General features: G+C 36.7%; 4 protein-coding genes across 4 annotated transcripts; 1 reads left to right on the forward strand and 3 right to left on the reverse strand.

The window, feature by feature from the left end:
- Nucleotides 1–61: 61 nt before the first annotated feature.
- On the reverse strand, nt 62–1,736 carry LOC148917212 (uncharacterized). Its single transcript, XM_089053053.1, has 3 exons — nt 1,303–1,736; nt 1,141–1,222; nt 62–758 (listed from the first exon to the last, which is right to left on the reverse strand). Exons 1-3 carry the CDS (start codon nt 1,683–1,685, stop codon nt 498–500), a joined length of 726 nt encoding a protein of 241 aa, XP_088909179.1. The 5' UTR covers nt 1,686–1,736; the 3' UTR covers nt 62–497.
- Nucleotides 1,737–5,250: 3,514 nt separating this feature from the next.
- LOC103331695 (Preprotein translocase Sec, Sec61-beta subunit protein) lies at nt 5,251–6,608 on the reverse strand. The gene is made up of 2 exons (XM_008234342.3): nt 6,453–6,608; nt 5,251–5,690 (listed from the first exon to the last, which is right to left on the reverse strand). Exon 2 carries the CDS (start codon nt 5,685–5,687, stop codon nt 5,436–5,438), a length of 252 nt encoding a protein of 83 aa, XP_008232564.1. The 5' UTR covers nt 5,688–5,690; nt 6,453–6,608; the 3' UTR covers nt 5,251–5,435.
- A 522-nt stretch (nt 6,609–7,130) lies between these two features.
- Nucleotides 7,131–11,309, reverse strand: LOC103331696 (F-box protein At5g51370-like). Its single transcript, XM_008234343.2, has 2 exons — nt 9,856–11,309; nt 7,131–7,910 (listed from the first exon to the last, which is right to left on the reverse strand). Exons 1-2 carry the CDS (start codon nt 11,076–11,078, stop codon nt 7,637–7,639), a joined length of 1,497 nt encoding a protein of 498 aa, XP_008232565.2. The 5' UTR covers nt 11,079–11,309; the 3' UTR covers nt 7,131–7,636.
- A 3,237-nt stretch (nt 11,310–14,546) lies between these two features.
- Nucleotides 14,547–18,120, forward strand: UNE10 (basic helix-loop-helix (bHLH) DNA-binding superfamily protein). The gene is made up of 6 exons (XM_008234344.2): nt 14,547–14,915; nt 15,046–15,691; nt 15,852–15,956; nt 16,339–16,404; nt 17,390–17,740; nt 17,859–18,120. Exons 1-6 carry the CDS (start codon nt 14,815–14,817, stop codon nt 17,940–17,942), a joined length of 1,353 nt encoding a protein of 450 aa, XP_008232566.2. The 5' UTR covers nt 14,547–14,814; the 3' UTR covers nt 17,943–18,120.
- Nucleotides 18,121–24,605: the final 6,485 nt, after the last annotated feature.

Below are 24,605 nucleotides of genomic sequence, written 5' to 3' on the forward strand. Positions count from 1 at the left end.
TATTTTTCACGTTTTGTGAGTTTTCTTGGGGTGTTGAAGATTTTTATGGCGAAGAGTTTGATCTTTTGCAAAGGAAACACAACGCACCTCTTTTGCACCTAAAGTGGTGGATATGTACCACCTTCTCCTGTAGAGGTAGGATCCACCAATACAAGTAGGCTCACCTGCAATTTTGCTCCGAAAATGGATTATTGAGATTTGCCGCTAAAAAAAGGTGGTGTTGGGTTGAGTGATAATTCATTTGAAGAGTTCTCAGTGTTGGGGATTGCGCTATCACTATTACCATAGGGTTCAATGACTTCTGGTGGAAATAATACCCAAGTTTATTTCTTGCAGTTTAGATAACAAAAGTATCATCAGACTAAACTTTCCTAGACCAACATGGCATGACATGAAAGATTAGTTGATTTCAATTACATATGTTTCGGTTGTGTCCGATGCCAGATAGCTTCTTCTGTGATAATATCCTATGTTTAAGGAGTCAGAAAGCAAATGGTTTAGGATCGTCGCATTTCTGATGTTAGCGCAGTGCATCGGACAGATTTGAGATACATAGACTTGCAGTAGGCAGCGACTTTGTGCAATATGAGTTTCTTGGTGGAGAAGGTAGCCCTCTGGTAAGTTTCTGAAACTGCGGATATTTTCCCGATTGTTGATCGTCTTACTTTTATCCTCTTCTTGTGTGCCTCTTCCTTGGCTATGCGCATATTCTTCCATGTGTTCTCCACTGCTTTTGCACGTTGCTTCTCCAGTTTGCTCTGCCAAATTCAGAGTTCAGAATCATTATTTTTTGGCTCTAACATTATCTCTATTAGAGATGTCATCTGTAATGTTGTCTAAAAACAATGGTTTTATCGTTTGGACAAGTAATTTTGTATGTAACCGTAACACCATCACATGTTATAACGAGTGTATATTATTTATATTAAAACCCAAAGTAGAAATCCGTCTCCCAACACGTGTAATTATTTGGGTGAATTAATAAAATGATGCGACCTAAACTATCCGTCACACACACAAAAGTTTCTCCCAAATAGCATGCAAAGCAAATTCAGTTTCAAACAATTTCATACCGCAGTCAACATGGCATAAACAACTTCCATTTTATTAAAGCAGATTAACCTTCAAACAATTTGATACCTCGATCTTTTTAATCTGCTTCAAGGCCTTGCTGGTCTGCTTGAATTCCCAGTCGTCTATAGCAGCCTCTTCTTCTCTCAACCTGCCAAGACTCAAAACATGGTAATTGATTACAAAACCCTTCCATAAATATATGCTCAAAATAGATGGAGTCTTCCTCACTTGGTCACGAGTCTCATATGCTCAGCCTTTGTCCATGCTTCTATTTCAGCCTTGAGCTCCTGCTGCTTGTACTCATCTAAGAATTCATGGTAGGGTTTTGGCCGATCCATCAGCTGCTTATCTCCTTCAGCGTTTGGGTTTTCATCAGCATGAGATTCTTCATGGCTGCTCTGATCAGCAGATTGTACAACATGTTTATACTCTTCATTATAAACTGAGCTGTCTTCTCTTTCTGAAGGCGATTCCCGGCCTTGATCAAATTCATGGTGAGGATCTGAGAATATGCTTTCACGCATTGACAACTTGCTCAGGCAGGAACCTTTAGAAATTTTGTTCTGCGAATTGGGGTGACAGAAACGACCAAAGTCTTTGGAGTTCTCCATCCTTTCCTTTACTTCAAAACCAGAAACGGTGCCCTTGGGGACATTTGAAGCAGCACATAATCATATTCACATCATGATTTTTTTTTTTTTTTTGGCATGAGTTTTTCTCATCATAAACAGTTTAAAAAAAATTTAATGGATAGAAGGAAGAAATTGAAAAGAATAAAAATACAACAATCGGAGGATATATGCAATACTTAGCATACAAACGAAAAATATTAGCTCCAAAAGGAACCTCTATGGCATAAATTCATTTTGTTGTGCTGCTACTTAACACCGTCTTTTTTTTCTTCTTTTTTTAAATTACCAAAATAATAAGAACCAATCTACAATATATGCAGGTACAGTCGATATTGGTGCTGCTATTTCCACTCATATGTCTTATTTCCCCACTTACATTTTAATGAAAATATTGAATCAAATAGTACTTCATCATGTTTTCACAAGTTTCTATATATACGATATTACCCATCCTCAAAATGTGAATCAAATATAAGAATCCAAAGAGAAATATATGAATCAAATATGTTTCCCACAGTAATATATACTCTAAAACAAAAGAAAAATGTTGAAAAAGAATGAAACATATGTAATCAAATTTCCAAAAAAAAAATTATATATATATATACACACACACACATATCATATCTGGTACCAATGACAAAGAAGAAGAAAAAAAAAGAGCGATTGTAAGATGGAAATTTTGGCAAGAGAATAGGGGGTGAGAATATAAGGGAGTGAGGAAATAGGAAAGATTGGTGAAAATATCAGGACTCATCGATATTTGATCTCTATTATGATCTGTTGAAATTTGTTAATATTGACAAAATATCGACAATGTACCAATACCAGAGCCAGAGAAGTGAAATAATCGTTCTAGAAAATTTAAAATGAAACCTAAGCTACACATGCAAAATTCTCAATTCCCATGATCCATAATACTATCAATGAAATGATCAGAGATAAGCGCATAAAGCCATTGTAGAAGAATATCAAAAGGGCTATAATATCTTGAAATTAAGAACACACACACACACACACACATATATATATATATATATATATAGTGTATATAATATACCTGGGTTCTTGGAGTGGTAGGCTCAGTAGTGGGCAGGTCAGAGTAGAAACTATCTGCCTTGAAAGTGCAAAGAGTTGCAGAGCTGCTAAGTGGGCCACTGCTACAACCTCGTGGTGGAGATCGTGGCAAAGCATCCATGAGAGGGTTCATGCTCCAAGTTGCCTTTGAGTTTTTGAAGGTTCTGGCTGATAAGGAACGAGTGTCATCGTTTTTATTCAACTCCGACGACTTCGTAGCAGCCCCCTTGGGATTCATCATGCTGGGTTTCGTCCTCATGCTGGGTTTCGTCCTCATGCTGTCGGTTTTGGAGAAACTTGGGTTCTTTCTTGTTTGGGACATCATTTTCTTGGAGTCTCTTGGTTCTTGAAATGTGGCCTAGTTTTTACTGCTATTGGCTGTCACAGTAAGAGAGAGGAGGAGGAGGTTGATGGGGAAGAGAGAATTATTCCAGTCTGTGGTTCCTATTTGGGTTATTGACCATTAGGAATTGATAAGCTGTCTTCTTCATAAAGCGCTTTTATATGGTTTTAGTCGCCTGCCCTTATAGAAACTTCTTTTATGGCAAGCGACCTCTATGGGAAGTTGGTATCTGTTCCAGAATTATGTAGATTTGTCCTTAATGTCTTAAGATTTGGTTTTGTTAATTTGTTGGATTTTTTTATCCATCTTTTTCTCTTTGATGCAAGCGATATTGAATAAGAGAGATAGCTGAACACACAAGACCTTAGTTACGGGATTGAATAAGAGAGATAGCTGAACACATAACACCTTAGTTACGAGGACAAATGATCTTCACCTCTTGAGCTACATATCTTTGTGAATATTTATACATTTTAATAATCTCTCCTTTGGTCTCAGGTGAATGAATTCTCCGTTCAGTGATATTTAATCTCACCAAACAAACTATTTAAATGATTACTATAAATGATAGAAGAAAAATAAACCCTAGGTTTTTGGATATGTATCAACACATTCAATGGAAAATAATGATGTATTATATAAAATTAACCGTGAATTGCATGTTAACTATAAAGAATAGTAAAGTCACTAGATACTTGCAATATAAATGTATATTAGGAATACCATAAAAGTTTATTATTTTATTTATTCATAATTATTATGAATAGTTTATAGAAAGTGTTCAATAATTAAGAAAGAAATTTAAAAAAAAATTATTTTTGATATACATATAATTTGAGTTATTTAAGTGACAAAAAAATTTAGTACAAATTCTTCCTAGATGGTAAGCAAATTGAATGGGTAATAATAAATTCCATTAAGGAAATGATAACTGTATTGAAAATTAAGATAATAAGACTATATTGAAGAGGGGATGTTGTTTGAATAGTTTGAAAAGTAAAACATATTTAGCACTATAGTTGCTTTGACTTGTATTTGTTTTTATCAATGAATTACTATGGTTTATTCTAAAAATTAGAATAAAAGTAGCAGTGAGAGGTCTTTATCTTTTACGTTGTCTCATTTGTTTTGATTTTATTAAGGTTAAGCATTTTGGGTTTAGGAGTTCGTTAATGTTTGGAGAATATATTGAAAACTATAATTAAATAGAAATTGCAAGGGATTTGTAGCTCAAGTGGTTAACAAAAAACTAAAACGGAGTTTTTTTCGGATGGAATGAAGAACTTGTTTTACAATACACCCCACAAATCGGGTTTTTTTTTCCTTTCTTGAAACAACCTGCTAGGCGAGTTCATCAAAAAGTGCCACCCCTTATGCTTCTTCCTATTTCATAATATTATTCATCTTCTTCGAATCTTGTCACAGCAGCTCGAGTCTCGCAAAGTTTTGTTTCAAATTCAGGGTTTGGTTTGATTTGTTTTTCTCCGATTGCTACTCTTATTAAGGTTTGCGCGTCATGTAAATGGTTGTTGCTTTTTTTTCTCTTTCTTTGTGTTGCTTGTTTTCATCTTAACCTTTTATTTTATGCTTCTTTGTCTTTGTTAGCTTGATTTGTTTTGCTTACACTGTGAATATGCTTCGATCAATTTTTTGGTGTGTCCCAACACAGAGAATTGGGGAATTTTGAAGAGGATAATGCAGACCAAGGATTGGTATTTGTATGAGAGCTGGGACCAAACCCTGTTTCTCACAAACTATTTGCCCTATTTGGAATTGGTATCTCATCACGTAGAGAGTTTTCCATCAACCAGAAAGAAAAAACAGAGAATCCCGATCCCCCAGTAAGTAAAGAAGCTCACAATTTTCATCCTTCTAGGGTCCTGGGTGGGGGGGTACGCATTCTCAAAGTTCATCGTACTTCCCCCACACAAAAGCCTTTGCAAACCAGTGCAGTGGATTTACCATCAAGTGATTGCTCAGCCTCAAAATTTTACACAAGAATTTTGAGTCCCAAGTCTTGCACCGTGTGCATTTTATATTCAAGCGATCGATGTCAAATTGTGCTCATTATCTAAAATCCATCCAATGGTCAGCATTCATTCAAAAAATTGATCAAACTATAGATGAGGAGGAGGGCCTAGAATTCCATTTAAGTAAAGGAGGCTCTAGTTCTAATACACTGAACCAAAAATGTCTAAAACTCTGCTTCAACCATTCGCATATTACAAAGAAAACTTATAAAACCGAGGTTCATTCATAAAACACCATATTGAGTCTTGTTTCCTATTGTTAGCACAGCACCCTTCCTTCTAAGCCTCTCTGCGCACAAAGTAGAGCTTACCCATGACATGAAGAACGGCAACAAAGGCAATGAAACCAATGCTCATGATGAGAACAACATTCGGGGAGATCTTGAGTCCCGGGGCATCATCAGTGTAAAACTGGAGCATTGTCCCTGCTGCACCGCCTGAAGCACCTCCACTTGTCGTCCTCCTCCTTCGCATGCTCGCAGTAGCTGCGGCACTTCCCCTTGGGGCAGGTGCTCCACCGCCTAGAACCATTTTCTGCTACCACCAACTCAGACATTTAGAACCTCAATCCAACCTTTATGGTACAAAAATAAATGACCAAATCCACACACACAGGGAGAGAGAAAAAAAGAGGACAAAAAAGCTTCTAGGAGAGGAGTTTGGCATTATTTAAGAACAGACCTAGATGGAGATTTGGCAATTCTGTAAACATATAGAATATAACTCATAAAGAAAAAGTTAAAGGCCAAACAATAACAAACAAGAACGTATAGTATTGCATTAACAGTAATTGGGGTTCAGAGACTAGCAGAACCGTTTCATAGCTGATTAACTTTTGTAGTCAAAATCCATCAACTCCATTTCTACATATTTACAGTTTAGACTAAAAGCAACCATCTGTGTATCAAAATGAAAACATGCATGCAGAGATCTACAGAATAGGGCAATATGAATGAAAAATAGGAATATTAGCATAAACAAAATATTAATCAAAATGAAAATTCACTACCGCAGTTCATCTAATCCGTCGAGTTCAACTTCAAACAACCAAAAAATACAGAAAACAAAGAAAATTCAGATGATTATACAGAAATTAAGAGAACCTAATACTCAATTGAGCAACGAAAAGTTTCGATTTTTCACAACAAATCAGATCCAATAACACAATCACGAAAAAAGCAGTAAAAGATCTGCAATTAACAACAACAAAAAACCCGAAACTGAAAATTGCATGCAGTAGATCTTCTAGGGTACACGAACAAATCGAGAGAGAGAAGAGGAAGGGGAAGAACTGACCTGAGTCGACTCGGTGAAGAGAACGAGTTGAGATGCTGGCGTGAATCGAAGGTTGAAGATCCGAGAAGGGTTTTTGACTCCGATGGGCTGAAAATCCGTTTTATTATGCAACGCAAACGCGTTGGCGTTTCTTTTTGTCTACGTGGCTTGACCGCTTGACGCTTCCACGCCTACTCCACCAATTGTTTCCTGCCACGTCAAATCTGACGTATGCAGTCGTGCCAAATATCACTGCTTTGATTTTATTTCAAATATTTATATCTTTTATTTACATTTACGTATAAATTTTGAAGAGGAAAAGTCCAAGACAGCCTTCAAATACGATGACCGATTGGGAAAATTGCTGACGTTTCATGAGAAGACAAGTGTGGATATTTTCATTTTCATTTTCAGTTTAAATGGTAATTTCTGTCAAATTTGGATGACTAAATAATTTTCGATTGCTTAACTTATTTGTATAGATACCAGCCAAATTAGAATAATCAGCAGAAAAAAATAAAATAAAATGAGAACTTCCATCAACACTCACGGTACCTCATCAACATATCTTGTAGAGTATAAAAATTTATGAAAATTTATCACAAACTTGCGATGCTGTCGAAGAATCTATACTCAAACTCCGATCAGTTGAGACATGAACGTAATAGCGACGAAACAAATTCAACAACACCATAGCAGTTGCATGAAACCACAATGAGCTTCATTCCTAGAATATGTCATTACATTCTGTGAAAAAAGAACTTCATTCCTAGAACACGTTACATATCAATGACGTCGAAAGAGGGGATAAAACTGTACTCGTGTTTTTGCTTGTTCTAACTCCTAGCAAGTTAGTACAGCTACTTAATATGACAAAATTAGCACGACTAACCTTGCTGAACATTAAAGAAACAGGACTAGGCTTAAATCACAATGACAACTTGATGCTGAGCTGTGGACATCCAGGTTATCAACACACAAGTGGGGAGAGAGAGAGGACTAGAATGTCTTTTAATGATGACAAACTCCTCTCGGCAGTCTTGCTGTAAGCGAGCAAGCAAACCATCCCCTGTTATCATAATGATGGACATCTAAATATGACATGATGATTACAACTTATCTATTTTGTGCGTTGATCCAAACACTGAACTGCTGCCAAGTGATTTGATGCTCATTCAACCGAAGTCAAGATTCCCATCAAGAAGTTAAGGCTTTAAGCTCTTGAAAAACCTGCCACCTTTCAGTCCCATTCCAGTCCCAGCAAGACTTGATGACAAGAGAGATCTGGTATTTGGTCGCCATGTCAACTCTTTCAGAACAGAAAATAAGGTTGCCAAGGCAGGAGTTGTTTCACTGTCTGTTATATTGTTACATGATACTACTCTAAGTCTTTGAAGCTCTTTCCAACAAAGGAGCACCGACTCCAGACCTCCTGTCGTCAGCAGTGAGCATCCTTGCAGAGAAATCAGCTTCACCCTCCTATGTCGAGGAAAAGGGTAAAACCATTATGAAGGGTAAAAATTGAAATCAACAAATAGGTGTTATTTAACATCAATCTCATGCTAGACAATGCCTCAAATCATTATACTTATCTACTCAAGCAGCCATTGATTGGAAGACCAGTCTCAAACATAAGAATGATGGATAATCATGATTGAAATCAACAAATAGGTGTTATTCAACATCAAACTCATGCTAGACAATGCCTCAAATCATTATACTTATCTACTCAAGCAGCCATTGATTGGAAGACCAGACTCAAACATAAGAATGATGGATAATCATGCATATAGCCGCCGTGTTTTTCAATGATCCAGATAAATCATGAAAGCTTTGTGCATAATGATTCCTTTTCCTTCTCATAAACCCAAAAAGAAAGAAGGACTTCGGATCTTCTGGGGAAAAGCTCTGATGTTTTCTGAAGGAAGTTCTGATGTTTCCGCGTAATGCATGGAACCATGCATGGGCCACTGACGAATGCATTTCCAAGTACCAACTTCGCTAAAAACTTATTCCACATTGATTTGTTTTCCAGGTATGCTATGTCTCTTCATGGAAATTCAAAATAATTGCAGTATAACTTGTAGTAGGAAAAGAATTACACTGCATAATTATGTAATCATAGCAAATTAGTGTTCTCCAACTCGTAAAATAAAAAGTATATTCATTTTTAAACCTACGACCTATGACATATTTGTGAATTCTACTTTTAAGAGTCTTATGCTTGTGGTATTTTCAATTGGACTGCTTAGTGTGAATTCCAATTTTCTTTTGGACTGAGATTTATTTGAGTTGAGACTGATCTCGAGCTATGGTTTTCTACAGCCAATGTAATGTTGACTATTCTAACAAAGGCTTTTCTTTGGAATGATGGTTTAGCTGGTGTCCTCTTGTTTCAGGATTGTGAGTAAAAGTCACAGGGTTTACTTTACCAGCTCGTCCAATTGACAATCCTACGTGCTTGGGATGGTGAGAAACAAGTTGGGTCTGCAGTTTAGAGAGATAAGGAGAAAAGAGGTCGTTTGGGATGGAGAAGCGACTACAAGTTTGTAATTAACAACAGAGACTTTGATAAAGAAAAAAAAAAACTGCAACACACTAGGCAACTCCTTCGATAAATGAGAAGGAATATCTGAATTCTGTTAATTATACCCTAATTCTGTTAGAGTACAATGAGGTATATTAACAGGCATAAACTTTGTCCTTATTCTCATGAACTTTCTTAGTTCAGAAACATATTTCATACCAGACTCCTCATTGTGCAACCTTCAGAACTGTGTAAGTTTTATTGAATAACTTTAAAACTTAGAGTTAATTGGGTTTTGGCCAATTCACAGGTAACAATTCACCACACGTTAAAACTTTAGAGTTGACAATTCATAATAACTCATAAAATCCTTGCATTACCTATGATTAAGATTATAAATGTAATTATCAAGGAATCTATTCAAATCATAAAAAATAGATCTAAACAAGGAATTTAGTGAAGCTATTTAAGACATTCTGATATTTGGAACTCTACAAGGATCAAGTGCCTGGATCGAATACCATGGGAGATAGAGGCCACAAAACCTTAGTGTAAAGTCTGATTTTCATGATCATCGTTCCCGAAAACTATTCACATTTCAAATCTCTATAACATTACTTAGTTAGCCTTGGATGACCGGATTAGAAGCATTCAGTAAACACAACAAAGCTGGGACAAGATAGTGGAGTCCCAGATCTAAATGGGCCTGCCTTTTCAAGGCAGTTGTAGCCTTAAAGGCAGAGATTATTCTCACAAGTTCCAATCCAATCTTTCACTGGAAGAACTAATGATAAATGGACCACAGATCTAAAATCAATTAAAAGGTTTGCATGGTATGAATGATTCAGACAACAAAAAGAGATAAGCACAAATGAGGGAAGAAAAAAAATCTCGTACCTACAAATACTCGCAAATGCAAATACTTCATCCACCAACCCCCAACAATCCTGCAGAACAATATCCCTAACAGCCTCACACACCAAGAACAATGCTCTCACACCATGCTTATCCCTCACTTGACACCGCCGTAAATGCAACCCCTCAATGGTGGGACAAAATCCCAAGTGCTCATCAGGGCCGGGGCTCGAATCAATGTCCTTGCAAGACTGAAGCGTCAAAGTCTTCAAATTCCCACAAAAGGGCAGAGAAGCCAACCACCCACCATCCATCCTATGATCATTGAGAGTCAACTCCTCAAGCATTTGACAACACTGCCCAATTGCCTTAATCCCATCATAGCTCCCTTCACACCCACAAAGCTCAAGCTTCACTAACCTCCTACACCCCTGAGCTAAAATTGTCAACCCAATATCCGAAATCACTGCCTTGTAAAACCCATCAACGCAAGCAATCAATTTCACAATCTGCAAGTTCCTACACGCACTAATTCCCTTCAATGCCAAGTCTCCACAACAATGCAGCTCCAATTCCTGCAGTGTTTGACAATCCTCAGCAATCCTCAACAACCCATTTTCACTCGCACCTATGACCGCAATTCGGCGCAAATTCGGGTACGAACTGGCAATCAACCTGAGCCCATCATCCACCACACTGTTCTTCAACACATCACTTTCCTCAATAAACCCATTTGGGCTGAAAAGCGAGTCGACATGAACAGTCAAAGCCTTCCTCGTCACAAGAATCCCCGAATTCCGCGGAGACCGAATGCAAGCATGGACGATATCAAACTCAGTGAGGTTGGGGAACCGGGCGAAGACCCGACCCGAGTCCAAAAACCCCCAATCAAAGACCTTTACAGATTGCACCAAGCGGCCATGGAGGTACAGCCAGCGCTTGCAGACAAGGGAGTTGGGGAGGTACTGGGAAATTGGGAGCTTGGCGAAGACGGAGAGGAGAAGCTCATCGGATAAGAGGGAGGTGGAATCTGGTCCGGGAGGGTCTAGGGTAAGGGAATTGAACCCAGAAGAGAGGTCAGGCTCAGAGTGAGGAGAAGGTGAAGCAGTTGAAGGAGAGAGAGAGCTGTAGTGGTGGTGGTTCTGAAGCTGCATCTTCGTGATAACATACTTGAGAGCTTGGTCTGGGAGACTCAATGGCCTCGGCCTCTTCAGAACTTGTGACTTTATTGGGCTACCAGATTTTCTGTCTGGTGAATATGACATTTATCAAAGCTCAAAAGAAAGCAAATAAAAGGGCAAAAGCAAATAAATTAATTAATAAAAGCTCACTAATTAGGGTTAGGGTTTGCAAAAATCTAATCTTTTGTTAATCACAGTCTCTCTCTCTCTCTGTCTTTCTCTCTCTACATTCTGGAAAAAAGATTGGATTTTGGATAAAAAAAGTGTGTGTGTGAAATGTTAATGTAAGTGAGGAAGAAAAAACGATTCTGTTATCCAGTGCAGCGCCACCGACGGTTTTTTATGACTAGAGGTGAAATTCATTGGCCAAAACGAAGTTTTGATGACGTGGAACGAGATCATTGGAGGATGTAGTTATAACGAGTGGAGTGGTTGGTAGAGGATCAGTTGTGATCTTGTTGTTGGTTTTGGGCTGGGAATGATCAACAGATGAGTCTTTGGCATCATATATTTTCGGAGGCGATAACGAGAGCATCATTCGATTTTGAAAGCAAATTAAAAGTTTGTCTCATGCGAGGGGTAACAAAATTTGGCTGTGTTTGGAAAGTACAACTCAAAACTCCCAAGTCCTACCTTAAATAAAAACAAGTACACCTCAAATTACTTTTTTAGGATAAACATGCTATCTTTTGAGCTTTATTTCCACGTAATAATATAATAATTGCATTTTTCTTTTTCTTTTTTCCTTTTTGTGCTTTTTTTTTTGGCAGGTGTAATCAAGAAGAGAGTGAAGTGAGCAATGAAACCTTTATCATTGTTGTTGGGTTGCATTTTAGGATTGATAATCGGATATGGAGAGGATCATCTAATTTTGGAATGCTAAATCTATGAGATATTACTCAAAAGAGTTGTGTTTTTGTTGGGTTTTGATTACAATTTATTGGCGATTGCTTGTGCTAATACAAGTTTTGATAAAAGATTCAACTAAGTTTTTCGATATTATTCTTGGGCTCATCCATGAGTATTATTCAATGACATGAATCAATCTAATTTATGATTTTTCAGGTATTGAATTACAGATTGTAACGTGCTTCTCATGTAACTTTTTGATCTCTCTCCGCGTTATATACATATGGTTTGGTTAATTAATTAGTAACTCCAAGTGAAGCACTTAATTATCAACCCATTATTTGATTATTGGATAATAATTTGAGGGAATGCTATGCAAGTTTCCATATAGGATTTGAAACTTAAGTCCTTACATATTACGTGATAGCGTGACGTTATGAATAATTAATGTTCGAATCACCAAACTTATTCATCAAGTTTTATTCACTAAAGTTGTTGCCACATGATAGGGTAATAATGATTTATTTTTACAGAGTAAAGATTACTATGTAAAAGCTACCACATTATTTGGTAAACAAGTCTGAATACTTCAAAAATAAAGGATTAATATCATTTAACTAATAAATTGGCAATTTGGAAGCCCTTCAAATACAACTTCCCATAAACTTGTCAAAACTACTTTTTATTTTTGGCTAGGGTAACATTCAGTCAACGAACTTTGGATGTGGGAAAAACTAAAAAAATAAAACTAGATATATGAGAACGTAACAAGAACCCTAATTTGAGAATGTCGTTGTTTGGACATTTTGCATCTCATCATGCCAACAGCTGACATTTTGTTAGTATGACTTGGAAATGTGAGTGATTATTATTTGATTGAAATTGGCCCTCGTGATATGCCAAAAGCTATATCTTTCCTCGTGATATCTGCCAAAAACAATATCTATCTTGTAAACAAACTGCCAATACAACACCTATTTCTAAAGCATCAAACGTCAACCTCTCTCTCTCTCTCTCTCTCTGCATGATCTTTACTTCCTCTTTTCCTCTTTTCGGTTATGAACTACATCAAAATGGATTCCTCAAAGCTATCGGTAGAAGTGGATGCAAAGCCCATTATAAGCCCATCTACTTGTTACACTTGTCCATGTATTATGTTCGGGCCGTTGGCCCATTGGATATGGATTTTGGTGAGACACGTACGTCGTATTATGGGAAGTGACCTAGGCTTCCAAAGCTCACTTTAGCTTTGTCGCACTAGGGTCGTGCCTAAGGCGTTTGAAATTTGAACTTAAGACTTCCTTCAATATAGTAAGAGCTAAAATACTGCAAGACTAAAAATAGATGGTTTTATTTTTTTTCTAACCAAGAAAATCATCGGTTACCAACTGATTCGAACCGACCCGATTGGAACAAATTTCTATAGGAACATTTACCAAACGAATTAAGTGTGCTCGTTTTCTCATTTAAGGATCAAATCTAATCCCTATCCACAGTCATTGAATTGAGTCGATTTATTGGTATTTGAAGAGGAAAGCCTTGAACAAACTTTAATGAGACCCCGCCCATTGTCTCTCTAGCCGTACAACAGTGACATTGCAACTTACAAAACAAAAGGGGCGGTCAAATCTTGGCGGAGGTTGGGACCTTAACTCTTCAAAGAAATTAAATAGAAGCTTGCTGCGTGGCGATGAGCTGTGGGTGAAGGAGAAGGTGTCTAATATCCATTATAATAGCACCACATCACCCGCGTACAAATCCTTACATCACTCACTCACTCACTCACTAGCAGCCCCTTGACCAAAAAATCCAGTTTCCCACGCGCAGTTTCCAATATAAACTGCCTTACGTGTTTGTTTGTTTTGGTTAGGCTGAGAACTCTGCCTTCAATTCATTTCACACCACAATTCACCCCTTGATATATCTGTGTCTCTCTCTCTCTCTTTCTCTCTACCACATAATCTATTCCATGTTCAGTTTGTGATAGGAAGAAAGTTTCATTAATTTGCCTTTGTCTTTCTCTTGGTAATGGGAAACCCTCATGACCCACCCTCTCTCATAATTATTATTAGGTATAAGATTGTGAGTTGAATTTCGAATACATGCCATTACTTGCAAATTATACGTATAGTATAAATCTATAAGTGGATGAAATATGATGTATATTACTTTATATCGTACTTAACTCCTCAACATAGTATTTGGAATACAAGGAGATTTAGGACTTTTGTAAGGACCTGTACAATTCTTCACATATACGATGATATTATGACTATCGATCAACCGATAATGCACGTGCAATGGACGGTCGACTGGCACACAAAAGAAGGCCTCTCTCCCTCTCTCTCTTTCTCATCCTACAGTCTTGCATCATTGAGCATATATGTATATGTAACATGTCTTAGGTGGTAATTCTCCGTTGTACAAATCAAGCCAGAGACGTCCCCATCTTCCCATCATTTAATCTACACTACACATTACATTATTACATTACAGACACCTGTAAGAAAATCAATGTATCATTGCTATGCAAACACACACACACACACACACATTGACACGTACGGACTCAAAGATTTTTGTTTTGAATGAACTCTTCTTCTTTTTTTTATTTTATTGCTGCAACAACTTTTCGGTACCTGTAATTTTCTCCTAATATCAGATAGTATACAATAAAGCCTGTCAGACATTTCCTTAATTTCCATTGCTATTATTAGCCACCAGCACTGGGACATAAAAAAATGACCCGGCCCCTTTCTCTCTCTCTCACTCTCTCGTTCTCTCATTCAGCAACTTGTCATTGCCCCTTTTTCTCAATCTCAAACACTTCGGAGCCGGTCCTGTTTCACACAAATTAACACAAAATAATTGAAGAAGAAGTAGAAGAAAGAAGTATATTACTCTCTTCTCTCTCTCTGCTCTACACATTAACACAAGAAACTCAAATTAAGTGAAGTATCTTGGTCTCAAAATGAACCAGTGTGTTCCCAGTTGGGATCTTGATGAGATTTCTACTCCACCTGCTCCTAGGCTCTCTCTTCGCTCTTCCACTCCATCTGCTGATGTCCCCATGTATGAATCTCTCTCTCTCTCTCTCTCTCTCTCTCTCTCTCTCTCTCTCTCTCTCCTTGTTACATATGTACATGGTTCGGTTAATTAATTATCCAAGTGAAGCACTTAAATTAATTGTATGTATATGCAGGTTGGACTATGAAGTAGCAGAGCTGACATGGGAAAACGGCCAGGTAGCCATGCACGGCTTAGGTCTGCCGCGCCTGCAGGCGAAGCCTTCATTAACCACTGCGAAGTACACCACCTGGGACAAGCCCCGGGCAAGTGGTACCCTCGAGTCAATAGTTAACCAAGCCACCTCTACTTTGGCCCCTCCCAGTAAACCACCCTTCGATTCTTCCGGTGGCGGCGCTAATGGGGAACTAGTAAGCTGGTTTGATCACCATCGCGCTACTGCTGTTCGTTCAACAGGAGTAACGCCCTCCACCACTATGACTATGGACGCTTTGGTTCCTTGCAGAAACCAAAGCGATAACTCAAGTAATCATATGATGGAGTCCATGTCCATGCCTGTTGTGATTTCAGGCTCGGACGTGGTTGGGTGTTCCACTAGAGTGGAGTCCTGCAGTGGCGCTACAGGCGCCGCCACCCAGGATGACGACACCAAGCTTTCAGGGAAACACGGGAGTTTGTCAAGTGTCCCCGAAACACCGGAGTGGAGCAGCAGATCCCAGAGCGTGAGCGGTAGCGCGACGTTTGGGATGGACAATCAGCCTGTCACACTTGACAGTACAAAGGCAAGCGACCATGACTCCGTTTGTCACAGTAGACCACAGGCAAACTCTCCTTCCTTTTACTCTGCTAATTAATACAAACATTTTCAATGATTATAAGAAATAAGTTAATGGATTTATTCGTCTGATGATTGTTTAGTTATTTTATTTACTTATTTGATTTGTTTATTTATCATTACTTGTTGTTTTGTTATTTTTGAAGAGGGAGGCAGGAGATGAAGATGACAGAAAGAAACGAAGTACTGGAAAATCCTCAGTTTTAACAAAGAGGAGTAGGGCTGCTGCTATTCATAACCAATCTGAGCGTGTATGTTATACATCTTCATTCAAATTATGTGGATTTTGCATCCAATTCAATCATATACTATGATCATCTTTTAGTATGCAACATGAGATGTTATTTTGTTGGACTGTGAAATCAAACGTATTGTACGAAAAGACGTAGTCGTAATTTACAATTTAATACCACCTATTTAAAATTGTATTTTCTATGAGGAGAGAGATACAGAACTCATGCCAAATGATTGGGTAGTAGAAAGTAGGTGAGTGATCGCATCAAAACAGTCCAAGGAAACAAAAGTATTTGACCATCTTTGGAAAGAAATTATCATTCTGGGAGATGGGGGTTGTTTCGTAATATCGCAATTAATTTTTTTTAATAATCAAGTTTGATGTTTTTTTTCTTTCAGAAAAGGAGAGATAAGATCAACCAAAGGATGAAGACGCTGCAGAAACTGGTCCCAAATTCCAGTAAGGTATGATGTTCCACTTTTGGGTTTTGTGCACTGTCTTTATGGTTTTAGTTCTATCGAATTATATTACGAACCAAAAATATCTCAAAAATATTGAATACTTATTCATATGTATAGTTTCATTGTAAGGGATGAAAGCCTTAACCTATTCTAATCGTAACTCATATATAACGTAAGAACGTATAATTAATGAATTACTAATTTACCCTCACACCCATGACAAGAGTAGTACCGTTCTCGTCTTCCACATCTTTTGAACCAAAGAAAGAAGATACCAATTATCACTTAAGATTTCAACCATTTGTCTTCATTCATAGGGAGGATGCATGTTCAAGGCTAGTGACAAAAAAATAAGCCACTTTCAAGGTACTTTCGTTTAAGAGTTTGATTGATAAGCAGGCAAGGCTGCCAATTGCCATAAATGTGGTCCAAAAATTTAATTTTGCATTTACATGGTTGTGGTGTTTTTGGTGAATTCGATGATCCTAGTCCACATATCCATTTGCAACAAGGTAAAATTGGCCAGCAGGTTGTTCGCTATGGGGACAACTACCTGCTTCCACATAAATCTTCCCAAGTGGTAGGCCCTAATGCTCTGTATTGTGTTTGTCCCCAAATAAGCAGTAACTTCCTTTGTATATTACGCATATAGTCTATAACTTGTAGACCCAAGATGTGCAAAAACAGAGAAAATAGGATAAAAGATCTGAAGTACTTCTAGTGCCTACGGTCTCAGTCAGTGCCTGTTCTACTAGTCTCTAACTGTCACTCACGATTTCTGACCGTAGGTCATTGTGAGATTCACATTTAATCAACGTTGAATTCACTTTGAAAAAAATCCGAAATTAAATGTGAAATGAATATTTTGTATTTTGTTGATGTAGGTTTTAGGAAAAGTTAATTGAGTGTATTATTTCAAGATAAAGTGAGCTACATTTAGAAACATGGCGGGCAACATTTGAGCTTGACATTTAACGTTTTATTTCAGACTGATAAAGCTTCAATGCTAGACGAAGTGATTGAGTATTTGAAAAATTTGCAAGCACAAATCCAAATGATGAGCAGAATGAACATGCCAGCCATGATGTTGCCAATGGCCATGCAACAGCAACTTCAAATGTCCATGATGGCCGCAGCCCCAAGAAACATGGGAATGGGAATGGGAATGGGAATGGGAATGGGAATGGACATGAACACTATGGTCCGCCCCAACATCCCGGGCATCTCCCCGGTTGCATTCATGCCCATGGCCTCATGGGATGGCTCCGGCGGGGATAGGTCTGCTTCAGCAACAGTAATGCCTGATCCCTTGTCCGCCTTCCTTGCATGCCAATCACAGGTATGTTTATGCATATACTATATGGACAGTTTGAATATTTATATATATAGTTACGTTGACAGATTTTAAATGAGCGTTCTTAATTACATTCTTTACTAAATGTGCACATTCTTTTCAGCCTATGACCATGGATGCTTACAGCATGATGGCAGCCATGTATCAGCAATTCCATCAACCTCCAGCATCTAGTTCTAAGAGCTAAGCTTTAAATTCATGCTCCATATCTTGATTGATTTTAAGAAGGGCCAAGAGTTGGTTTCAACCCGTGAAGTTTCAAATGCTTTGGTGCGACCGATAGATACTGTATATGATTGGTATTTAATGGAAACATTTAATGAAAATAATATTTTTGACTTCATGGAAATTCGTTTGGCGGCTCAGCCTAAATTGGACTATTTTAATTAAATCCAACTTACATTTTTAGCGTTATTTGATGAATTCATAAATAATGCGACTCGACTTATTAAATTGAATAATTAATAACGTGCAAGTTCAGCAAGAAAAAACTATATATAGTATGAGGTAAGAGGATGAGAACATAAATAAAAACTGAGTCGAGAAGTTGGGGGAATGAAATCATCAAATTTAAAACACACCTAAGTTTGATTGGGTTGGATTCTGACAGCAACAGATGGCCAACATCTAACATGCCATGCTTGCATAAAGATGAACATTTAAATGATTGGATGCTCATTTGTCAACTTTGATCAACGTGCCACCTCCCATATTCGTCAAAAAGGGTTCATCTCATGTTATCATTGTACTGTAGCTTGAATGACTCTGGCCAGTTTATTTGTGTATCTAAAATCTTATTAATAAAGATACCCACATATTTATTTATTTTTAGTTTGAAGTACCCTCATTTTTTATGGTGCTTAAGATGCCGAGCTCCAGTATCCAGGATTTAACCAATATATCAGTCCTTCAGAATATATATAACTTTGCTATTCATGAACTTCAAATTTGTGGTGATCAAATTTTCTTTGCTCATTTGATATCGTTTAGATAAATGGGTCATTCTGATATGTTATTAGATGTAAATAGTTAAAGAAACATTGTTAGTTTTTAGCCAATGGCTCCCCTCCAACAAATCATGCATAAATAACTTAAATATATTATCTTTAACATGTAGTTTTTGAATACTTATGTATCTTTATATATCACCTATTCTAACCTTACAATTCTAGCTTCGTTCCTGCTCAAACGAGTGCTAGGATCAGTGTTGTAGCCCATGGGAGATTTTTGGGGAAAAAATAATCGAACTTATATATCTGCCTTGTTTTAAATATAGCCCAGTATGTATTAACCTATCAAAGTTCAAAAAAGTTTAATTCTTTATGAATTTAGTTGCATGACAACAATAAAAATATACATTAAAATAGGTACTTTTTCAGTTTTGTTGTTGAACATATTTTCATTTTGATAATATGTGGTTTCCGGTTGTATTAATATTTATTTGTTTTATGCTAAAGCTTATTGGAAATTGCAAGGGTTTTATAACTCAAATGGTTAAAATCATTTACCCTTGACCTAGTTTGGATTTCTCCCTTCTCCAATATAACTTGTGTCTAGAGAAAAAAAAAAAATTGGAAATTAGTCAATAAAGCTATGAACTAATGTAGTTTATATGATTCAATGTATATTTTTATTTCTAAGAGGACTATAAAAACTGTAAGTATATAAAAAAATTCATCATAGAATTTTAGCTAATAACTTTAGCTATAGCCCACCCATTAAAAATTTATTGATTCCATCTCACTGAGATAAGCATTTCTCTGTTTAACCCTTGCATAAATATCCCTTATCTTTCTATCTCTCTTCATGTGTGATAGGTAATGCGAACTTACAAAGGCGTAAGACTATATGTGACTGGCTAAAAAGGCCATACTTTCTATGCATAAAGGTGCATGGTACAAACAAAGTATAGGATAGATAATTGAGCTTCAAGGCTTCTTCTCTTTCTAATCAACCAGAGAGACAGGGGCCTAACTTTCTATATATGCATGGGACCTGCAGACAAATCTTGCAAGACGGAGCCACCTTAGGGCCCTGCCCTGGCCCCCGCCCCCCACAATTGTTCCTATACATATTGGATTATATAGTTGCAATTCATATTTTGAAGAATAACAGACCATATAACCATTGTAGTGGTCCTTCCCAAATGCAATTACTGTTGGGTGATTGGATGCAATTATATATCACATGTTTATAGTCTCACTTTACACAACTAATACGGAGTAAAGAAAGGAAAGTAATGCCATATTAGTCGGTTAATCCTCTGATAATGAGTAATGCCATATTAGTCGGCTAATCCTCCGATAATGAGTAATGCCAATTAGTCGGTTAATCCTCCAATAATACTCAAAATCAATGCCCTTTATATAGTCTATTATTTATTATTGCAGGATTGAAATTTTCTTTTAAAAACTTGTGTTATGGTTTGGCCCTACACATACAATTCTAGCTCTGTCCCTATAGGATACAGGTTTGGTGTTGATGTGAATGCGACGGCCGGCCACTTTGTGACCTTTTTGGAAATAACAAGAAACTTGAGAGAAGTGGTAAATGATTGGAGAGCAAGGAAAACGCTTGGAATAAGAGACCACCACATACCTTCTATTGAAAATCTTAGGGTTTCTTTTATACTTTTTTTTTTTTTTTAGTCATGTCGAATCAAAATGTATTACATGTCCTTTTTAATAAAGAAAAATGCGAATTGATTAGTTCTGGAGGTGAACTGGGATTGGATGTGAATAAGATTCAAACCCAGCATAAATTTTAGATTTATTTTTATCACATATGGTCCTTAAGGTTCATGAAAATATCACTTTTGGTCCTTTGTGTGTCAAGCTCAAAAGATCAACAAAACAACACACTAAAGAAACAAAATTAAAATGCCTAATTGAGGACTACCACAGCCAACTGAAGGATCACCGTCATCAAATTCATTGTATCTAATCTTTAAGTTAATGCATAACATGCAACAGATATAAGAAAAAAATGATTTCAAGCGATCTAATTGCGCACAACGAACAAATATGCATGAGATTATTGGAGATACAACATACATATAAAGAAGAACAAAAGTAAATTGGGTGAGTGAGAAACGTTGAAATAAAGTATAAAAGAAAGAGTACTCTTGTCCAAATTTTTTCCAGGACAAGCACGACGATCTATTAAAAAGGAAGTAGGTGCCGACCATCACCGAAAAAAACAAAAGGAAGCAGTGACTTGATTGGTTTGAACTCCACTTTCTTTTATCTTCCCTTCATGTTTCATAAAATTATGATTTAACTTCTTTATATTATTGTAAACTTATTTCAGGGTTATCTACAATGCTAATCAGGTATTTATAGATGAATGTTAATTCACTTACAATTTTTATTTTTATTTTTATCAAAGAATTTTCATTTACTCACACACGCATCATGATACGTCGTTGCATTAGCTTCGAGTCAACAATGATGCATTAGCGTTCATAAGAGCACTTCCATTCATTTGTCATGGCAAATAACAAGGGCTGTCACTATTAACATGAATAGTGATAGCCATTGCAAAAGGTTTGTAGTGTTTCCACTTATTGCCATGACAACTACTATTCACATGAGATATGAGAAAAGAAATTTGTATAGAGTTTTAGTGTGAGAAGTAAAGAATATGACTAAGTATTTATTTTTTTAAAATTATGAAAATTTTAAGTTTTTTTATAGATTTTTTTTCTATTTTAAATTTTTTTTTTGTTGTTGCTATCGTCATCGCTAATGTCAACAAACCCAAACAACAACTCAGGTTATTCTTGCCTTTGGGCCAGCCCAGACTTGTAGAGCCCACCAACAGCCCTGACAGCATTTGTCCGCTGGAAGCCCTTTTTGGGCTTAGGCACCCCCTTGCCCAGGCAAAGGGTAGGCCGCGGAATTGCTATAAGAATGTAACAACGGTTAGAATCAACCCAGAGGTACATGTGAGTGTGACCAACCTTTTAGCTTTAATTTTGTAAGTAAAAAAAAATAATAATAATGTCAGCGTTCAACTAGCAATTTGCATGTTTGATTTGTTGCTGTCGCTTGTGGCTTTTTGCGACAAAGTCCGTAAAGGCATTTGATGCGACAATTGGATGAGCACGCGTTGAATTGGACTTTTGCCGGCGAATCACATCTTGTCTGATATAACTACCATAAAACCAAAGCCAGAATTTTTTATTTTTATTTTTTTTTCGAATGCTTTTTTTATTTTGTAAGCTAGGAAAAATCCCTCAAATTTTCAAACTGCAATTAAAATGACAAATATAAAATAAATAAGAAAAAAAGAAAAGTGTCATGGACCACAATCATTGAATAGATTTCACATAGGAAAGATGCCTTTAGGTTTAGGACCATTTGTATTGGCCCCTTTCAGGGTTGTTGTTTTCCATTCCTATCAAAGGAAAAACAAATGGTCATTTTCTTGTGCAATCTGTGGGTTTAAATTTTGCTTTGAATCATCCAATGGGATTTGCCCATTTTGGGTGAACAGATATCTAATACGGAACGTGAGGATTTTCCTTTGTCACTCTTGTTAGAGGTTAAACTACAATGCTCAATGAAAGGTTGCCTTGCCTATTAAGAGAAAGTTGAGTTTTTCCATTTACACCTTATGAACATTCTATTTATCGAACCGTATTGGAGGAGGGGTTTTGAACGCAGGACTAATAAGCGCTAATAATCTTATAACTTATTTAGCAACTTGAAGGCCTTTTCTTTCGATTAATGAGAGAGGAATTGAACAAAAGTGCTGCTATTTCCATCCTCTGTCCTATTTCTCCACCCATCTTATCTTCAAATTTTTCAAAACAAATTAATTCTTTGTAAAATGACTCATTTATCCAGAATGTTTTCAGAAGTTGCAAGTCAGGTAATAAAAAGCTAAAACATCCAGAAAATCATAATATTAGAGTCAAACACAACTTGATCCTCTTTATATCTCAACGACTAATGATTAGCAAAGAGAATTTGCTTGAATTAATAATTAAAGGGTATTTTAAAAATATTTGTGGGTGAAAAGATATGATTGTGTTTTTTTGTTTGTTTTTTGTTTTGGGTAACAGCACTCTTAAACAAAGACTTTTTGGTAACAGCATGGTATGTAGGAAACAAGACATAGAGTAGAAATAACAGCGCTCTTAAACAGGGACTTATTGGTAGATATGATACATGGAAGTCGGAAGGGAGACGTGCGTCATGATGTGCAGAGTCTATAAGTATGCCAAATTTGCGAAGCCCAGCAAGACCTTGGGAAGAACCACCATAGATGGGCCTTTGCTTTGAGAGCAACCAAAGGCACTGCTTATGGAAATGGGCTTATAAGTCATAAGGTATGAGTTGGGTCGTTGTTAAAGGGCTTCACTAGAAAATTTGGCTTTTAGCTTTTTTAGTTGTTGTTTTGGTCTGAAGGTTGGCTTTTAGCTTGAGAAGCAGAGTTCTGGATTCAGCTGTTAATGAGTTTTGTTATTGTGGGCTTCGGCCTTTACCCTCTGATTTGTTTATTTATTTTTTTTATCTCTCACTTTGGTCCCAATAATCGCTTTTGTTCCAAGTTGATTCTTGAACTTTTGAAGGTGTTTTATATATATATATATAGTCTCGATCTCTTGGACCACAGAAGTCTAAGAGATTGTGGTCACCCACCATTGGTTCAAAAAGTTTTTTAAAAGGAGTGCAAGAGTGAGTGAACCGTTGAGTGATTCTTCAAATAAACTTATTTAAGGGATACCCGTGTAGGGCTCATTCCACATTGTATTTCGCTAATCCAAACTGTCTATGTTTCAGAAAATTATTCAAGGCAAACTTGGAAAATAAAAAAATAAAAAAATAAGAGACCAAAGTGGACAAATGAAAAAGTTGAGGAGTCAAATTTGTAATTAACCCTAAAAGAATACTACCGTACAATTGGTCGACACGCGAAAAGTAGCACTATCTCTGGAAAAAGTGAGATAGGATTTGATAGATGTTGTTAGATTGAAATCGAAGAAAACCAATTATAATAAAAGGGAAAAATAGTTGCATATGGATTCCATTCATTTCGTGAGTGTCGGTGTTACTAATTTCTTGAGCCAAATTTTTTTTAGCATGTGGTCCTTCTTTTTCTTTTCTTTTTTTGTCTTATTGGCAATTAGCATGGAGTCTAATTTAAAATGAGATCAAAGGTTTTATTTTATTTGCCAATGGATTCCCACTGCAGTGGTGGTGGGGGATTCATCCTCCTCCGATGGCATCCAGGATCGAGCTCAAGTCGAGTTTTCTTCCCTCCAATGTAACTAAAAGAAAACATTTTATTTTATTTTATTTCAATTTTGGTGTCGGTTCCTAATGTTTTACATTATTTTTGGCCACTTAATATCATGCAGCATATAAATAAATAAATAACCAAAATCTCAATTATTGTGAAAAGATATTTGAAATGGCACAAAATCTAGGAGGATATCGTGAGTGACCCATTGCTTTTGTGTCAGTTGGACCCATTGCTTTGTTTCTTGGTACCGAAACAAAGTTGTATGTGTTTATACGTTTTAGGCTGTATGTTTGGCCCGACTGTCTTCTGCTAACTAGTGCTTGTGCCTCATAGTAGTGTGAATTACAATTATCATGTACTGGTTCCATGGATTCATTTGAGTAAGGTAACATGAAAATGTATTGAAAGATTTTTCAGATTGAAATTCATCTATGATTTTGAAAACCCCATAAAATACTATTGGAAAATTAATTTGTTCAAATGTTATGACGGTTCGGCAAAAAATTTGCAACTCAAGTGGTTATGAATAATTATCCTTGTATCTGAGGTCCTATGTTTGAATCTCCCATCTCCTTTAATATCACTTATGTCAACAATA

This window comes from Prunus mume, linkage group LG5, assembly GCF_029339155.1.
Source record: "Prunus mume cultivar Tortuosa linkage group LG5, ASM2933915v1, whole genome shotgun sequence".
Taxonomy (NCBI): domain Eukaryota; kingdom Viridiplantae; phylum Streptophyta; class Magnoliopsida; order Rosales; family Rosaceae; genus Prunus; species Prunus mume.

Bases quoted from the DNA above. Each gene is read 5' to 3' on its own strand.
- LOC148917212 (XM_089053053.1), bottom strand. From the start codon at position 1,685: ATGGAGAACTCCAAAGACTTTGGTCGTTTCTGTCACCCCAATTCGCAG. The intron at 1,223-1,302 runs GTGAGGAAGACT...GAGTCTTGGCAG, and splicing joins CATATGAGACTCGTGACCAA to GTTGAGAGAAGAAGAGGCTG. The intron at 759-1,140 runs GTATCAAATTGT...TGAATTTGGCAG, and splicing joins AGCAGATTAAAAAGATCGAG to AGCAAACTGGAGAAGCAACG.
- LOC103331695 (XM_008234342.3), bottom strand. From the start codon at position 5,687: ATGGTTCTAGGCGGTGGAGCACCTGCCCCAAGGGGAAGTGCCGCAGCT.
- LOC103331696 (XM_008234343.2), bottom strand. From the start codon at position 11,078: ATGTCATATTCACCAGACAGAAAATCTGGTAGCCCAATAAAGTCACAA. The intron at 7,911-9,855 runs GTACGAGATTTT...TCCTCGACATAG, and splicing joins GCATTTGCGAGTATTTGTAG to GAGGGTGAAGCTGATTTCTC.
- UNE10 (XM_008234344.2), top strand. From the start codon at position 14,815: ATGAACCAGTGTGTTCCCAGTTGGGATCTTGATGAGATTTCTACTCCA. The intron at 15,692-15,851 runs GCAAACTCTCCT...TTATTTTTGAAG, and splicing joins TTTGTCACAGTAGACCACAG to AGGGAGGCAGGAGATGAAGA. The intron at 17,741-17,858 runs GTATGTTTATGC...CATTCTTTTCAG, and splicing joins TCCTTGCATGCCAATCACAG to CCTATGACCATGGATGCTTA.